This window comes from Nerophis ophidion, linkage group LG03 (assembly GCF_033978795.1).
Source record: "Nerophis ophidion isolate RoL-2023_Sa linkage group LG03, RoL_Noph_v1.0, whole genome shotgun sequence".
Classification (NCBI taxonomy): Eukaryota; Metazoa; Chordata; class Actinopteri; order Syngnathiformes; family Syngnathidae; genus Nerophis; species Nerophis ophidion.
In genome coordinates this window covers 90822900-90842250 of record NC_084613.1, presented here as the reverse complement: position 1 = coordinate 90842250, position 19351 = coordinate 90822900, and the positions used below count along the sequence as shown (strand labels likewise).

The window sequence follows — 19351 nt, the reverse complement described above, 5'->3', positions numbered from 1 at the left end:
TTTTAATAACAGGATGTAATACAAAAACATGTAAATACGTTTTTACAATGCATAACCATACATTTTATTATATATGTGACGTTCAACTTAAGTCACATTAACAAAAAAATACTGGATTGTAAGCTCGAGGTGGTATGTCCCCTTTAAGTGTCGGGTGGAGGCAGTGAAACTACGAGAGAAGCTAAACTGAGCGTAAATAAAAGCCAACAAACGCCCAGTCGGAGGAAGCGAGAGCGAATAATGTTAACGGTACACTAACAGGTATGTCTGACACTTTTATCTTTTTATAAACTCCCTTTTCCTGCGAGTAAAGTTGACGCCGGGCAACTTGATCGTTGAGACGACGTGGGCGGTGAAGGATGAATAGCTTTAACAGTTAGATACCTGAGCTTATCATAACAACTTTGTCCGTGTTTTGGAAATATTTTTTGTGAATGTTTGGAATTTGTTGACTGCAACGGTTTAACACGCAGGTGAACTACATAAGTCCGGGCAAAACAGCCTTTATGTTAAAGTTAAAGTACCAATGATTGTCACACACGCACTAGGTGTGGTGAAATTTGTCCTCTGCATTTGACCCATCCCCTTGTTCACCCCCTGGGAAGTGAGGGGAGCAGTGGGCAGCAGCGGTGCCGCGCCCGGGAATCATTCATCAACCAGGAAGCTGCAATCAGCACTCTACATTCATATACACATATTAAACATGAAATATATTGGATTACAACACTTTCGTAACGTCATATTACATTTTTTTTTTGTATTTATTTTTAGAAAAAAACTATTCAAAGTTAGTACCAGAGATGTTCGATTATATCGACCTGCCGATATTATCGTGTCAAAACTCAAACATCAGTCTTGTACAGGGGTCACCAGGTATACCAGGTAGCCCGTAAGGACCAGATGAGTAGCCCGCTGGCCAGTTCTAAAAATAGTTCAAATCGCAGCACTTACCAGTGAGCTGCCTCCATTTTTTTATTTTTTTTTATTTACTAGCATGCTGGTCTCGCTTTGCTCAACATTTTTAATTCAAAGAGAGACAAAACTCAAATAGAATTTGAAAATCCAAGAAAATATCTTCAAGACTTGGTCTTCACTTGTTTAAATACATTCATTTATTCTTTTACTTTGCTTCTTAAAACCTTCTGAAAGACAATTTTAGAGAAAAAATACGATCTTAAAAATGATTTTAGGATTTTTAAACAGATATACCTTTTTACCTTTTAAATTCCTTCCTTTTCTTTCCTGCCAATTTAAATCAATGTTCAAGTAAATTAATTTTTTATTGTAAATAATAATAAATACATTTTAATTTAATTCTTCATTTTAGCTTCTGTTTTTTCGACGAAGAATATTTGTGAAATATTCCTTCAAACTTATTATGATTAAAATTTAAAAAAAAATACACTGGCAAATCTAGAAAATATTTAGAATCAAATTTAAATCTTATATCAAAGTCTTTTGATTTTTTTTTTAAATTTTTGTTCTGGAAAATCTAGAAGAAATAATGATTTGTTTTTCTTAAAAATATAGCTTGGTCCAATTTGTATATTCTAAAAAAATGCAGATTGAATTTTAACCTATTTAAAACGTGTCATCAAAATTCTAAAATTAATCTTTTATTTTTATTTTTTTAATTAATCTTAATCAGGAACAATTACTAATGATGTTCCATAAATTATTATTATTATTATTTTTTTTTTTCAAAAAGATTCAAATTAGCTAGTTTTTTTCTTCTTTTTTCGGTTGAATTTTGAATTTTGAAAAGTCGGAATTGAAGATAAACTATGTTTCAAAATTTAATTTTAATGTTTTTCCTTTTTTCTCCTCTTTTAAACCGATCAATTAAGTGGTTTCTTTCATCATTTATTCTCTACAAAAAACGTTCCGTAAAAGGAAAAAAAATGTACGACAGAATGACAGACAGAAATACCCATTTATATATGTATATATATATATATATATATATATATATATATATGTATATATATATATATATATATATATATATATTACAGGTAAATTGAGCAAATTGGCTATTTCTGGCAATTTTTTTAAGTGTGTATCAAACTGGTAGCCCTTCGCATTAATCAGTACCCAAGAAGTAGCTCTTGGTTTCAAAAAGGTTGGTGACCCCTGGTCTAGTATGGTATGAGTTTTTTTCTTGTATAATTATGTAACAATATTCAATTACATCTATAATGAATCATGATATTAAGGATGCTAGCAGTAAACTTCGATATTAACTGATATTATTAATATTATCGGCTGATAAACAGAGGTGGGTAGTCAAGTAAGAGTACTGTTACTTTAGAGATGTATTACTCAAGTAAAAATAAGGAGTAGTCACCCAAATATTTACTTGAGTAAAAGTAAAAAGTATGTTGTGAAAAAACTACTCACGTACTGAGTAACTGATGAGTAACCTTTTCGTTTAATGATGACGGCAACAAGTAATGCATAAAAACATAAAAATAGCAATGAACAAATTCAGAGCCAGGAATATCTCTTAAGCAACTAAAACAATAATATATATTAAATAATATATATTTGGTTTTACACTGTATTGAAAAAAAATTTGAAAATGAATTTTACCTTTGCAACCTCATCATACTATTGGCTAAGTTTTATATTCATAAATGTAAGTTTCTCGATATCCGACCTTTTTTTTGTGCCTTTAAAAAGATTTAGAACTCTACATTAAAACACTCTACCTCTAACAACCAAATTGCTGTGAAAACGATGATGCTGTGTTCCAGATTTAAGTTGTTTACTGAGATTGAGTGAGCCAATGGCTTTGCACTTGTTTATTTTATATATATATATACATATATATATATATATATATATATTTTTTTTTTTTTGCATTCTATTTTAGTTACTGTGAATTTACAACCCCCTGGTGCTGTTTTGTACAGTTTTTATACTGTTATGTACTGTTTTTGTACTTCCTTTGATTATTATTTTCAACTGTTTGTAAATGTTGAAATTTATAAATAAAGGTTTATAAAAAAAAGGAAAAAAAAGTGTGCGGTTATTCATGTGACCGTCTGGCTCTGTTTGATAGGTAAAACGGAGTCAAACATCACCAGTGACTGCATTTGATTGGTAAAACGCAGGCATGTAATAGATCCTACTTTGAAGGTCTGTCTGGAAAAAAAAAAAAAAAACGTGCATTACCAGATCGATAAAAATCAGTAGCGAGTAGCGAACTGAATCTAGATAAATGGAGCGGAGTAAAAGTAGCGTTTCTTCTCTATAAATATACTCAAGTAAAAGTATGTTGCATTAAAACTACTCTTAGAAGTACAATTCATCCCAAAAGTTACTCAAGTAGATATAACGGAGTAAATGTAGCGTGTTACTACCCACATCTGCTGATAAATGCTTTTAAATATAATAACGGAAATTATCGGTATCAAAATTATAAGTATCGGTTTTAAAACTAGTAAAATTTAAGACTTTTTAAAACGCCGCTGTGTGCACGGATGTAGGGAGAAGAACAGGGCGCCAAGAAACCTTAAAGGCACGGCCTTTGGTGTCGGCCCAGTTATATAATATCTATGGCTTTTCACACACACACACACACATACACACACACACAAAGTGAATGCAATGCATATTTAGTCAACAGCCATAAAGGTCACACTGATGGAGGCCATATAAACAACTTTAACACTGTTACAAATATGCGCCACACTGTGAACCCACACCAAACAAGAATGACAAACACATTTCGGGAGAACATCCACACCGTGACACAACATAAACACGACAGAAAAAATACCCAGAACCCCTTGCAGCATGAACTCTTCCGGGATGCTACAATATACCACCCCGCTAGTCCCAACCCCAAACCATCACCCCCCCCAACCCCATACACCTCAACCTTTTTAATGCTCAGCATGTCCCAAATTCCAAGCTGCTGTTTTGAGGCATGTTAAAAAAAAAAAACACTTTGTGACTTCAATAATTAATACGGCAGTGCCTTGTTGCCATTTTTTTTCCATAACTTGAGGTGATTTATTTTGGAAAACCTTGTTACATTGTTTAATGCATCCAGCGGGGCATCACAACAAAATTAGGCATAATAATGTGTTAATTCCATGACTGTATATAACGGTATCGGTTGATATTGGTATCGGTAATTAAGAGTTAGACAATATCGTAATATCGGATAAAAGCCATTATCGGACATCTCTAGTTAGTACCTTACTGTATACATTTCAATAGCTCTAGAACGTGGTTCCACTCAAAACACTTCGGTTTTTTCACATTTTGTTGTGTTACATCACAAGTGTCAAACTCAAGGCCTCGGGGGCCAAATCTGGCCCACCTCATGATTTAAAGTGTCCCACCATGTCATTTTACATGACATGCTTCATTAGTTTAATTGCTCTGCAAAAAGTTATAAAGCAGTTTCTAAATAAATGCATGTATTATTATTTCAATCAATCAATCAATCAATCAATGTTTACTTATATAGCCCTAAATCACTAGTGTCTCAAAGGGCTGCACAAACCACCACGACATCCTCGGTAGGCCCACATAAGGGCAAGGAAAACTCACACCCAGTGGGACATTGGTGACAATAATGACCCAGTGGGACGTCAGTGACAATGATGACTATGAGAACCTTAGAGAGGAGGAAAGCAATGGATGTCGAGCGGATCTAACAGGATACTGTGAAAGTTCAATCCACAATGGATACAACACAGTCGCGAGAGTCCAGTCCAAATTTTTACAAAAAAAGGAACAGCATCCAATTAGAGAGAGAGAAAGAGAGACTTCCTTTTATTGTCATTCAAATTTGAACTTTACAGCACAGATGAGAACAAAATTTTGTTGCATTAGCTCGTTGTTGTGCAGGATAAAAGAGCAATAAGGTGCAGATATAAATAAATAAATTACTGTACAGAAAAATACATTGCACTTTTGCATATGCATCCACGTTTATGGATGTATGTTATATTGTCTTTATATTCCAGCCAGTTAATCCGTTTTGGGAGAGGATTGAGGGAATTATTATGATGCGTTCAAGAGTCTTATGGCCTGAGGGAAGAATCAATCTTCAATCAATCAATGTTTATTTATATAGCCCTAAATAAGGGCAAAGAAAAACTCACAACCCCGTGGGATGTCAATATGAACAACCATGAGAAACCTTGGAGATGTGGGTGATTTGTACATTCTCAGAATGTGCTTGTTCTATTTTTAAACAAAGAAAACAAGCTGAAGTTGTCTTTATTTTTAAGTTATCGTGCCGTGATTTTACCTGTCCGGCCCACTTGGGAGTAGATTTTTGTCTATGTGGCCCCCAATCTAAAATGAGTTTGACACCCCAGGTATAGTGGATACAATGGAGCACAATTAAGCACAAAAAGTCAACTTGTTTTTCCACTCTCATGGTACTTTAATATAATCTGATCCTGCAAGTTATCCATTAATCTGTTAGTGAATGTGTGGCATTTTGTGACGTTTAGACGGTGTTTACACATACTCTGCAGATTGTAAATACAAGTGGATATGGTTAATGGATACAATTAAACACAATTAAGCAAATTAAGTCAGTCATACCAATGCCTATAAAAATGGGACCTGCCTGGCACTCCGCGTCAAGGTTTGGAATTGGGGGTTAAATCACCAAAAGTGATTCCTGGGCGCAGCCACCGCTGCTGCTCACTGCTCCCCTCACCTCCTAGGGGGTGATCAAGGGTGATGGGTCAAATGCAGAGAATAATTTCGCTTCACATAGTGTGTGTGTGACAATCATTGGTACTTTAACTTTAACTTGTTTTTCCACTCTACTGGTGCTTTAATATAATCTGATCCTACAACAAACAAGGCAAGTTGAAAAATAAAATGGTACTCATAGATAGTTTCCCATGCACATTGTGTAACTAGGTTAATATGCATTTATTTTCATATATATTCGCTATTACATGTGGTCCCCTAAGGGCAGGCAATTGTGGCTCCAATTTGTTGGATTTACATAATGTCACGTCCGGCTGCACACTGACTACTCCAAGTCATATCCAATTTCTATAGTACTGTCCATTTAGAAGACAGATATCCTGTCATAAAAATGGTTGTACTCACTTAGGTGTTGGCGGCCTGGGATGCGGTTGTCAAGAATGCAGTGAAAGATGTTCCGCAAGGTCAAGAAACGCCACAGCAGCAGCAGCTCTCAAAGCAGTGAGATCAGCACCAAAAGTAAAGTACGCAAACCAAACACACTCAACCACAACATTTGGTCCACTTGCACAATCCAGTGCATAATTACTTTTCTGTAGTCTGTGGATTCCAGTTTAGGGGGATTGTCCAGGTCGAGCACAGTTGCCAGCCTGGACACGGACTCCACCAAGAGCTCAGGTCAGTCTCAGTTCTTTGAGTGTGTTTTTTGTTTTAACGAAGGCGGTCAAAAATAATGACTTAACTGACTCGTGATTAAAAACAAAAAAAACACAATACTTATGTACAGTTTTTATGCAGATTATCACAGTTTATTATAACCCCCACATGCTCCTTTACCTCAACCGTGAAAGGTTGCTTTAAAGGAGGCGTAGATTAAAAATACATCTTAATGGAACTTGAGATAAAACTGTTACCAGGTTTTAAGCATGTAAATTACATATATTTAGAAAAAAAAACATTTTTAAGAAGTGGTTTGTGTATGATACTCAAAAAATGCAATTGCATTCGTATCACAATGTTGGGGTATTTTTCTAAGTTAATAAAACATTTTCAAGCAAGTAATTTACCGAGATGAATCACAATTCAAAAGTAGTGTGCAAATAAATTACGTATATTTAGTAAAACATTTTTTTAAATGTTTTGTGTATGCCACAAAAATAAAATTGCATTTGTGTCAAAATATTGGGGTCTTTTTTTAAGGTTAATGAAAATTTTGCAAGCAAGTCATTTACCGTAAAAATGGCGTGACTAATCTCATGAATGCAATGGAACTTAAGATAATACTTACCATGTTTTGAGCCAAACAACATATATCTGTGTTTCCCACAGGTCAAGCATCTATTTGTGGTGTTGTGGTCGTGCTGCGGGGGGGTTGTGGGATGTGGTGGAGGCAGCGGCGGAGTTGGAATATAATTACAACACTTTATGTACATATTTATATAATATTTACATATTTATATAATATGTAACTACAAGCTCCATTCACAGACAGAGAGTCCCATTGCTTTTATGAGCGGTATGTACATTTTTATTTTTTTTATTCGTGGCGGCTGTAATTCTTTCGTGGCGGGCCGCCACAAATAAATGAATGTGTAGGAAACCCTGTATATGTAGTAAGGTATATTTTTAAAATTGTGCATCAAAATATTTGTTTCATGGTTTGTTATAGACAATGTGACAATAAAATAGTATTTGTGTAAAAATATTACAGTATTTTTATTTTTTAAGTTTATGAACATTTTGCAAGCAAATAATTTAGTGTGATTAATTGTGATGAGTCTCATGCATGCATTGGGACTTAAGATAATGTTAACGCATGTGATTAATCTACAAAAATATTGCATCAATCATATGTATACAAAGATTAATTACGCAATTTATTTTGACCGTACATGATCCTTTAACCATGGATGGTTACCTGAAAGGTAGAATGTGTTGTTATACGATCAGTGATCAGGCCAGTTCATGCGTCTGTGCAAAGATGAGTGAGGAGACGCCGACTGGTGTGTTTGCTGGCAAATTTCACTCCATAATACAGCCTGACAGGACTTCACATAAAACTGTTAACACATTTTGAGCACATAAAAGACAAGTATTTAAGTAAAATATTTTTTCAAATTTTCCTGGATGACATGTCATAATTTAATTTGTGTGCAAATATTTGGGTCTTTTTTAAAGTTATTTGAAATTCTGGAAGCGAATAATATACTATGAATAATCATGACTAAACCAAATCAAAAAATGTGATTAATCTGATTTAAAAAATATACACATATATATTTGACAGCACTAGTTTTTAAGCTTCTTGAACTGATGGTTTCCAGGAAACAGTACAACTGAAACCTGCGCAGAATTTCGTGTGAAGTATGTGGGAGCCATTGAGAAGTTGCAGTTTGACATGAGCAAGACGCTCCGCGAACCTCTCGACCTCATCAACTACATTGACAGCGCTCAGGTAAGGAACTCAACATGTTTTAATGTTAGCACAATTCTAATGCTAATATATTTTAATACTGATGGCTTGTTGAACTATATTACAAAAAATACAGCTGTAATTCAGCTGAATATTTGTAAAACTCAAAATGTCTAGTAGTATTCATGTGTTTATTTTTCACTCTTATAGATTGACTTTTAAGCAAATATGGAAGATACTTTTTCTTACTGTTATTATGTTCATAGGGTTTTTATTATGATACAATATTTTCCACGTGAAGAAATTGACTTAATGTAATAAAGATAAGGCACTAAGGTCTGACAGATCAGTCAAAGTGAACTATTTGTAATTTATAGCAAAACAAAAAGTAGACATTAATATCCCACGTCCCAACATTGCTGAACTGGGTTTTTATTTGGTTTGGTTTATTGTCATTGTTTTAATTTCTATTTCTATTTATTAAATTTTCTTTCTAATCTGTTACTATTAACCGAAGTTACTGTATTTATAACCGAGAGTAGTCTATTTATATCCTATTAAATTTCAATTATATTCTATTTTCTTGTGGTTCTCATTGGGCTAAATCTGGGACTTTGGGTAATACATTCCGTGCAACTCATGTGTCTCACATGTGCTGGTATGACAATAATGTTCCTTAAATCCTAATATTTTAGTAAAAAAAAAAGATTGTATTCCTATTTAGAGTGAACTAAATTTAGTACCCATCTTTATAGGACTGACAAGCATGTGTGTGTAAAATATGAGCAAGATTGTTTAGAAAACATGACCGCTGTCAAGCAAAAAGGATGTCCTTGTTACATGCATGCAACATTTTGACCAGTTCCTATAGCGGGCTCCACAATACTTTCTTTATGATGCTTTGGCTGCGTTTTACATAATCGTGTTGACAGCTACTACACTTTCATCGCAACTGTAAATAATATTTTTTTTTTTTGCCATCATAGCAAAATGGAAAGCTGCCATTTGTGCCAGGAGACGAAGAAATGATACTGGGAGTGTCCAAACATGGAGTCAAAGTGGCCTCTGTGGACCAGTGTGTGAGTCTTGTCTGTGTGTATAGTTAAGCTATCATCAATTCATTGTTTTAAAAATTATCATCAAGTGTAAATATATACAACTTGTATTTTAAGATGCCTGTTAAATTTATCAGTGAGCTATCTAGAACAGAAGTCTTCAACATTGGTTCATGACCCACATCGGGTCCATGGAGGTACTGCGTGGGAGGAGTATTAAATATTTAATTGATATACAGTATATTATTTTTGTACAGATTGAAATGTTTTTAAATACACATTAACATTTATCCAACACACTATACTCCTGTTTTTAAATGGCTTTGGCATGGAAAACCTACTTACTGTACCTTGCAGATTTATAATAAAAACATGAAACTGTTATATTATTGTATTCATGGTAGCGTTTATGATAGTCAGCCATTAGCACTCTTGTTGACAGCGAGCGTATTACAGACCATTTTTCCAGCTGACAATTAGTGCTCTACTACATTTGCAGACTGGTAGCCAGCTAAAGATTAGCGGCACTACTGCTATCATTTAAATATATTCGTACTGAACAATAACAAGGTCCATTTGTTACCAGTTTATTAAAAAACAAATGTGTTTACAAGATATATAAGTAGGAGGTCCCCTTTACATTGCTATATATGTTTGGGGGTTATTGGCCTGGACAACATTGAAGATACATTCTTGATGTAGTATATTGCAGTACTGTATATTGTGTCGTGACTCAAGTATTATGATAAACAGTATAGGCCAAAAGTTTGGAGACACCTTCTCATTCAAAGCGTTTTCTTTATTTTCATGACTATTTACATTGTAGATTGTCACTGAAGGCATCAAAACTATGAATGAGCACATGTAGAGTTATATACTCAACAAAAAAGGTGAAATAACTGAAAACATGTTTTATTTTCTAGTTCCTTCAAAATAGCCACCCTTTGCTCTGATTACTTTTTCGCACACTCTTGGCATTCTCTTAATGAGCTTCAAGAGGTAGTCACCTGAAATAGTTTTTACATTACAGGTGTGCTTGAAACTCATCGAAAGAATGCCAAGAGTGTGCAAAACAGTAATCAGAGCAAAGGGTAGCTATTTTGAAGGAACTAGAATACAAAACATGTTGTTAGTTATTTCACCTTTGTTAAGTGCATAACTCCACATGTGTTCATTCATAGTTTTAATGCCTTCAGTGACAATCTACAACGTAAATAGCCATGAAAATGGGGCGGCATAGCTCGGTTGGTAGAGTGGCCGTGCCAGCAACTTGAGAGTTGCAGGTTCGATTCCCGCTTGTGCCGTCCTAGTTGCTGCCGTTGTGTCCTTGGGCAAGACACTTTACCCACCTGCTCCCAGTGCCACCCACACTGGTATAAATGTAACTTAGATAATGGGTGTCACTATGTAAAGCGCTTTGAGTCACTTGAGAAAAGCGCTATATAAATATAATTCAGTCAGTCAGAAAATAAAGAAAACGTATTGTATGAGAAGATGTGTCCAAACTTTTGATATATATATATATATATATATATATATATATACATACATACATACATACATACATACATACATATATTTTATTTTTATATATATAATCGAATGCCCTTTAAATGCCCATTAAGTCGTATTATTTGGAATCATTTGTGAAATTAGCCTTGAAGTTTTGAAAAGCTGTTTTTTCTTTGTTCCTTAAGCTGCTGCACAGGCCCTGAAGTCTAAAGAAAACTGCAACTTGTTCACTTCCAATATGTTATCAATATTGGAGCTGATATTTATTTAATACAGTATCAGTGCGAATTATACACCATCATTTTATTATTTTGTTGTGTGGAATGTTAGAAAAGGTTTGATCAAGTGAAATTACTCAGAGAACAATGGCAGGTATGAACAACACTAACTTATTATTTATTAACTGTCTGGAATGGAATTATGCTGTCTTTCAATTGAAGCGGAGTGGTATTTATTATTTTATTCTTTAAATTAGGTTAATGACACAGTAAGTTGAATGATGCGAACATGTTTGTTACTGGATACTTTCTGATACGCTTCTGCCCTGGAGACTTTGTATTTGTAAGTAATGTGCAAATATAATGATTTCATACTTGTTTATATTGACACATGGGGTATTTTTAGATTGCAATGTTGTGTAATTAAGAACACTTATTAGGTAGTCTATTGTGTGCTTGGCTGTTGTGTAGCTGCTATTTCCTAGTTGCCTATAGCCTAGCATGTTTGACTAAATTACAAGAAAATACCAACCCTGTATTCTTATTGGAGGAAATTTGGACATTAGCTGGCCCTGCTGCTTTGCACAACTAAACGTGCTGCAGGACTGCTTATTTGAACATGGTAAATGGCCTATACATGTATAACGCTTTTCTACCTTTTTAATGAACTAAAAGCGCTTTGACACTATTTCCACATTCACCCATTCACACCTACATTCACACACTGTGGGGGGAGCTGCCATTCAAGGCCCTAACCAGGACCCGTCAGGAGCAAGGGTGAAGTGTCTTGCTCAAGGACATAACGGACGTGACTAGGATGGTAGAAGGTGGGGATTGAACCAGGAACCCTCAGGTTTCTGGCACAGCCACTCTCCCAACCGCGCCACGCCGTCCCCTATGGACATTTGGACATAAATTGTGTTGCCAAAAGTATTTGGCAAGTACCTGCTTTGACTCACATATGAACTTGAAGATGCCATCCCATTCCTAACCCATAGGGTTCAATATGTCGGTCCACCTTTTGCAGCTATTAGAGCTTCAACTCTTCTTTCAACTGTGTTTTTAGGACTTTTTGACCATTTTTCCAAAAGCGCATTGGTGAGGTCACACACGAGAAGGCCTAGCTCTCAGTCTCTGTTCTAATTCATCCCAAAGGTGTGCTATTGGGTTCAGGTCAGGACTCTGTGCAGGCCAGTGAAGTTCATCCACAACAGACTCTTTTATCCATGTCTTTATGGACCTTGCTTTGTGCACTGGTGCACTGTCATATTGGAAAAATAAAGGGCCAGCTCCAAACTTTTCCCATGCATGGAATTGTCCAAAATGTTTTGGTATCTTGGAGCACTCAAAGTTCCTTTCACTGGAACTAAGTGGCCAACTCGACGTGCTTTACATCACTCTATCCGACGCTATTCATTGGACTTGGTGATGTATGGCTTGGATCAGGGGTGTCAAACTCATTTTAGACGGGGGGCCACATGGAGAAAAATCTTCTCCAAGTTGGGCCTGACTCGTAAAATCACGGCAAGATAACTTAAAAATGAAGACAAATACAGATTGTTTTCTTTGTTTAAAGATAGAACAAGCACATTCTGAAAATGTACAAATCATAATGTTGTCGGGTTTGTTTTTCACTTACATGTTGCGGCTAATAGTATTCTATCTTTATTTGTCTAGTCCTCGACATGCCAGGCTCTTACAGTTTTACGAGAATGTTGTATTTTGCAATAAATTGTCTTTGTGCTTTTTAGCAATTGTCTTTTCGTCAGTCTCGCTCTCGCTCGTGCTTCACCATCAACCTTACCCCTCTCTCCTTCCCGGCTGCTGCCTTTCACAGAGCGACAGGTGATTAGATAAGCACGCCCAGGTGGGCCATCCACGCACCTGTCGCTGATCTCGAATTCGTTCTTGGCACACCCTGCTTTGTTACAGGACTGCAGGCCACGCCCCCCTTCCACATTGTTATTTATACTTTCTGAATAAATTGAGCTGCAACCTTATCGTGGTAGAGGAGTTTGCGTGTCCCAATGATCCTAGGAGCTATGTTGTCCGGGGGCATAAAGCCCCCTGGTAGGGTCTCCCAAGGCAAACAGGTTCTAGGTGAGGGATCAGACAAAGAGCAGCTCAAAGACCTTTATGAAGATGAAAAACCATGGACCCAGATTTCCCTCGCCCGGACGCGGGTCACCGGGGCCCCCCTCTGGAGCCAGGCCCGGAGGTGGGGCACGATGGCGAGGGCCTGGTGGCCGGGCCTGTTCCCATGGGGCCCAGCCGGGCACAGCCCGAAAAGGCAACGTGGGTCACCCCTCCAATGGGCTCACCACCCATAGCAGGGGCCATAGAGGTCGGGTGCATTGTGAGCTGGGTGACAGCCCAAGGCAGGGCACTTGGCGGTCCGATCCTCGGCTACAGAAGCTAGCTCTTGGGACGTGGAACGTCACGTCACTGGGGGGGAAAGAGCCTGAGCTAGTGCGCGAAGTCGAGAAATTCCGGCTGGATATAGTCGGACTCACTTCGACGCACAGCAAGGGCTCTGGAACCACTTCTCTCGAGAGGGATTGGACCCTCTTCCACTCTGGCGTTGCCGGCAGTGAGAGGCGACGGGCTGGGGTGGCAATTCTTGTTTCTCCCCGGCTCAAAGCCTGTACGTTGGAGTTCAACCCGGTGGACGAAAGGGTAGCCTCCCTCCGCCTTCGGGTGGGGGGACGGGTCCTGACTGTTGTTTGTGCTTACGCACCAAACAGCAGTTCAGAGTACCCACCCTTTTTGGGAACACTCGAGGGAGTACTGGAAAGTGCTCACCCGGGTGATTCCCTTGTCCTACTGGGAGACTTCAACGCTCACGTTGGCAACGACAGTGAAACCTGGAGAGGCGTGATTGGGAAGAATGGCCGCCCGGATCTGAACCCGAGTGGTGTTTTGTTATTGGACTTTTGTGCTCGTCACAGTTTGTCGATAACAAACACCGTGTTCAAACATAAGGGTGTCCATATGTGCACTTGGCACCAGGACACCCTAGGCCGCAGTTCCATGATCGACTTTGTAGTTGTGTCATCGGATTTGCGGCCTCATGTTTTGGACACTCGGGTGAAGAGAGGGGCGGAGCTTTCTACCGATCACCACCTGGTGGTGAGTTGGCTGCGATGGTGGGGGAGGATGCCGGACAGACCTGGGAGGCCCAAACGCATTGTGAGGGTCTGCTGGGAACGTCTGGCAGAGTCTCCTGTCAGACAAAGTTTCAATTCCCACCTCCGGAAGAACTTTGAACATGTCACGAGGGAGGTGCTGGACATTGAGTCCGAGTGGACCCTGTTCCGCACCTCTATTGTCGAGGCGGCAGATCGGAGCTGTGGCCGCAAGGTAGTTGGTGCCTGTCGGGGCGGCAATCCTAAAACCCCTTGGTGGACACCAGCGGTGAGGGATGCCGTCAAGCTGAAGAAGGAGTCCTATCGGGTCCTTTTGGCTCATAGGACTCCGGAGGCAGTGGACAGGTACCGACAGGCCAAGCGGTGTGCAGCTTCAGCGGTCGCGGAGGCAAAAACTCGGACATGGGAAGAGTTCGGGGAAGCCATGGAAAACGACTTCCGGATGGCTTCGAAGCGATTCTGGACCACCGTCCGCCGCCTCAGGAAGGGGAAGCAGTGCACTATCAACACCGTGTATGGTGCGGCTGGTGTTCTGCTGACCTCGACTGCGGATGTTGTGGATAGGTGGAAGGAATACTTCGAAGACCTCCTCAATCCCACCAAAACGTCTTCCTATGAGGAAGCAGTGCCTGGGGAATCTGTGGTGGACTCTCCTATTTCTGGGGCTGAGGTCGCTGAGGTAGTTAAAAAGCTCCTCGGTGGCAAGGCCCCAGGGGTGGACGAGATCCGCCCGGAGTTCCTTAAGGCTCTGGATGCTGTGGGGCTGTCTTGGTTGACAAGACTTTGCAGCATCGCGTGGACATCGGGGGCGGTACCTCTGGATTGGCAGACCGGGGTGGTGGTTCCTCTCTTTAAGAAGGGGGACCGGAGGGTGTGTTCCAACTATCGTGGGATCACACTCCTCAGCCTTCCCGGTAAGGTTTATTCAGGTGTACTGGAGAGGAGGCTACGTCGGATAGTCGAACCTCGGATTCAGGAGGAACAGTGTGGTTTTCGTCCTGGTCGTGGAACTGTGGACCAGCTCTATACTCTCGGCAGGGTTCTTGAGGGTGCATGGGAGTTTGCCCAACCAGTCTACATGTGCTTTGTGGACTTGGAGAAGGCATTCGACCGTGTCCCTCGGGAAGTCCTGTGGGGAGTGCTCAGAGAGTATGGGGTATCGGACTGTCTTATTGTGGCGGTCCGCTCCCTGTACGATCAGTGCCAGAGCTTGGTTCGCATTGCCGGCAGTAAGTCGAACACATTTCCAGTGAGGGTTGGACTCCGCCAAGGCTGTCCTTTGTCACCCATTCTGTTCATAACTTTTATGGACAGAATTTCTAGGCGCAGTCAAGGCGTTGAGGGGTTCCGGTTTGGTAACCGCAGGATTAGGTCTCTGCTTTTTGCAGATGATGTGGTCCTGATGGCTTCATCTGACCGGGATCTTCAGCTCTCGCTGGATCGGTTTGCAGCCGAGTGTGAAGCGACCGGAATGAGAATCAGCACCTCCAAGTCCGAGTCCATGGTTCTCGCCCGGAAAAGGGTGGAGTGCCATCTCCAGGTTGGGGAGGAGACCCTGCCTCAAGTGGAGGAGTTCAAGTACCTAGGAGTCTTGTTCACGAGTGAGGGAAGAGTGGATCGTGAGATCGACAGGCGGATCGGTGCGACGTCTTCAGTAATGCGGACGTTGTACCGATCCGTTGTGGTGAAGAAAGAGCTGAGCCGGAAGGCAAAGCTCTCAATTTACCGGTCCATCTACGTTCCCATCCTCACCTATGGTCATGAGCTTTGGGTCATGACCGAAAGGATAAGATCACGGGTACAAGCGGCCGAAATGAGTTTCCTCCGCCGTGTGGCGGGGCTCTCCCTTAGAGATAGGGTGAGAAGCTCTGCCATCCGGGAGGAACTCAAAGTAAAGCCGCTGCTCCTCCACATCGAGAGGAGCCAGATGAGGTGGTTCGGGCATCTGGTCAGGATGCCATCCGAACGCCTCCCTAGGAAGGTGTTTAGGGCACGTCCAACCGGTAGGAGGCCACGGGGAAGACCCAGGACACGTTGGGAAGACTATGTCTCCCGGCTGGCCTGGGAACGCCTCGGGATCCCCCGGGAAGAGCTAGACAAAGTGGCTGGGGAGAGGGAAGTCTGGGTTTCCCTGCTTAGGCTGTTGCCCCCGCGACCCGACCTCGGATAAGCGGAAGATGATGGATGGATGGATGAATGAATAAATTATGTGATGATGTTCATCAGTCAACTAATTTTCAATCTATCAGGATGAAAAAAAAAAATCAAATTACAGGATGTTATTTACGTAGTTTGCTCATTTACCTCGACTGGTGCACTAACGTATTTTTTTTTCTTTTTTTCCTACATATGTAGCATAATCTAGATTAGAAAGATACAAATAATTGCTATTGCGACATTTTTCATTAAAAAATTTCGGCTCATTTTTATACTTCGCAAACTTATCTCGCGGGCCGGATAAAACCTGTTCGCGGGCCGTACGTTTGACACCCCTGGCTTGGATGAAGCTGCTAGGCCATGGAAACCCATTCCATGAAACTCTCTGCATACTGTACGTGGGCTAATTGGAAGGTCACATAAAGTTTGGAGCTTTGTAGCAACTGAGTGTGCAGAAAGTCGGTAACCTCTTTGCACTATGCGCTTCAGCATCCACTGACCCCTCTTCGTCAGTTTACGTGGCCTACCACTTTGTGGCTGAGTTGCGGTTGTACCCAAAAACTTCCATTTTCTTCTAATTAAGCCGACAGTTGATTTTGGAATATTTAGGAGCGAGGAAATTTCACGACTAGATTTTTTGCACAGGTGGCATCCTATGACATCACTGAGCTCCTGAGAGCGCCCCACTTTTTCACAAATGTTTGTAGAAACAGTCTTCATGCCTAAGTGCTTGATTTTATATACCTGTGGCCGGTCCAAGTGATTAGCACACCTTATTCTGATCATTTGTATGGGTGGCCAAACACTTTTGGCAATATAGTATACATACAAGCCAATACCTTTTTTTGTTTGCTCATATCAGACTGAAATCCGATATTGATATCAGATCAGGACACCCTTTATTATAATGTTACCTAAAACGTGACCTGCAGATGTAATAAAGGATTTTAGAGTTGAAGAAGAACAGTTTGACCCTGGAAGAGAGTATTTCCATTATTTCCTACATTCAACTTTAGTGTGTTATTATGGTGCAGGAATGACACCTCTCAGTAAAAAGAGTGCCTCTTTTCCCTCCAGGACGTGTTGCACCGTCACCCTCTCTACCTGATTGTCCGCATGCTCTGCTACGACGACGGTCTGGGTGCAGGGAAGAATCTCCTCGCCCTGAAAACCACCGACCCAAAACAGGAGAGGTGCAGCATTTGGGTGTACCAGTGCACCAGCTCTGTGAGTGCAACATGAGCATGAAGTCCCGTTCTGAAGGGTGAACATTCTACATGTGCATTTTTATGTATTGTAAAACAGGAGCAGGCTCAGTCCATCTGCAAGGTCCTGTCGGCTTCTTTTGACTGCGCTCTGATGTCTGACAAGTCTTGACGCCTGAGAAAGAGAGCAGACGGAAACAAAAGCAGCTACCGCCTGGAAGAGTCCTGCACTGTGCTGAATAGTTCAGTTTTTCATGTGTTGCGTTCTACTGCCTTTCAACCATATGTGAAGGAAAAATATGTATATTTAATAGGGGTGTAACGGTACACAAAAATTTCGGTTCGGTACCTACCTCGGTTTAGAGGTCACGGTTCGGTTCATTTTCGGTACAGTAAGAAAACAACAAAATATAAATTTTTTGGTTATTTATTTACCAAATTTGTAAACAATGGCTTTATCCTTTTAACATTGGGAACACTCTAATAATTCTGCCCACGTTAATCCACATTATATAGCCTCAAGTTGTTGCTTTGATTAAATAAAATGAAAAAACCTTTCTTCTACATATAAACAGTGCAACATTAAACAGCTTCAAGTCATGCTTGATTTATTACAGCATTTGGGAAGCCTGTGGTTGACTTTTATTATGTAAATGTTATATTTTTATCAACATGTGATAGCAGGGACCCTGCCATTCAAAACTAGGCTGCTATATTACCAATGATTAATGTAACTATTGCTGAAAAAATGGTACAATAGCAATAGGAGAGACTATTCATCCCTGAACACAATGGAGTTCAATGAAATAACAGACAGGGCTTTGCTGCCCCTAACACACACACACACACACACACACACACACACAGACAGACACAGCAAAATGAGCTAACATTACACTAAAAGCTAATTAACCTTCACTTCAAGCCTATACTGCGAGCTAGCAGAGCTGCAGTTTAAGTTTCTAGAAGGTCAACGGGCGTATAGTGATGTTTGTAATAGTTGTGACTGGGAAGTGTTTTTTAAAATTTGAGTACCCTGTCCGCTGCTCCCCCGCTAAACAAATATCTGCTGGACGCGGAAGCATTGACTACATCGCTCTGAATACGCACTGCTGATTGGCTTTGTATGTAACCAATCAGATGGTTGTGTGGGCGGGACAATGCTTGCTGCTGAGACAGAGGCAGAAAGCAGAGCAGCTTGTGAAGACTTTTGCCTACTAACTCGTTCGGTACGCCCGCGTGCTGAACCGAAACCCCTGTATCGAAGCGGTTCAATACAAATACACGTTCCGTTACACCCCTAATATTTAATAATGGCAGCATTAAGTACAATATAATGGTACATAATCACTTGATTTAAGTTTGCAGTCCATTATATTGCTTTATTGACACAATGGGTACCATTCTGCCATTTGGCTTTAATTTTAAAATACTTGAAATTATTAATGATGGTTTTAATGTTTAGATTGTTTTCACCAATAATGTTATAAAAGGTACTGTGGTGGATTAACACTCAAGTAAAATTAATTTGAATGATTTTGGGAAATCATTGGCGGTACGTCATCTTTTATATTTTTTATTATTATTTTTCTATTTTCTTTCTGTCACCTTCAACCAGTATTTGTGCAGTGAGAACATGTGTTGAACATTAAAGAAGTGGAAATTTTAGAATTGCTGAGTATTTTTTAAATATTTTAGCCACATAAAGTAGTATATTTAAGAGAAGTTATATATTCACCACCAGAGGGCGCGCCTGCTACGTAAAATAATAGTAACAAGAATACTGTACTGTACTGTACTGGAATTCATGTTGAAGAAAATAGTAGTCCTGGGTTCAATTCCAGGCTCTGGATCTTTCTGTGTGGAGTTAACACGTTCTCCCCGTGACTGCGTGTGTTTCCTCCCACCGCCAAAGACATGCACCTGGGGATAGGTTGATTGGCAACACTAAATT

The 19351-nt window shown here is 39.9% G+C and overlaps 1 protein-coding gene across 1 annotated transcript; it reads left to right on the top strand.

The window, feature by feature from the left end:
* The first annotated feature begins 104 nt into the window (after positions 1-104).
* Positions 105-19068, top strand: LOC133550239 (integrin beta-1-binding protein 1-like). The gene is made up of 7 exons (XM_061896405.1): positions 105-261; positions 6101-6215; positions 6291-6369; positions 8016-8146; positions 9091-9183; positions 17270-17419; positions 17498-19068. Exons 2-7 carry the CDS (start codon positions 6144-6146, stop codon positions 17567-17569), a joined length of 597 nt encoding a protein of 198 aa, XP_061752389.1. The 5' UTR covers positions 105-261; positions 6101-6143; the 3' UTR covers positions 17570-19068.
* The last annotated feature ends 283 nt before the right edge of the window (positions 19069-19351 follow it).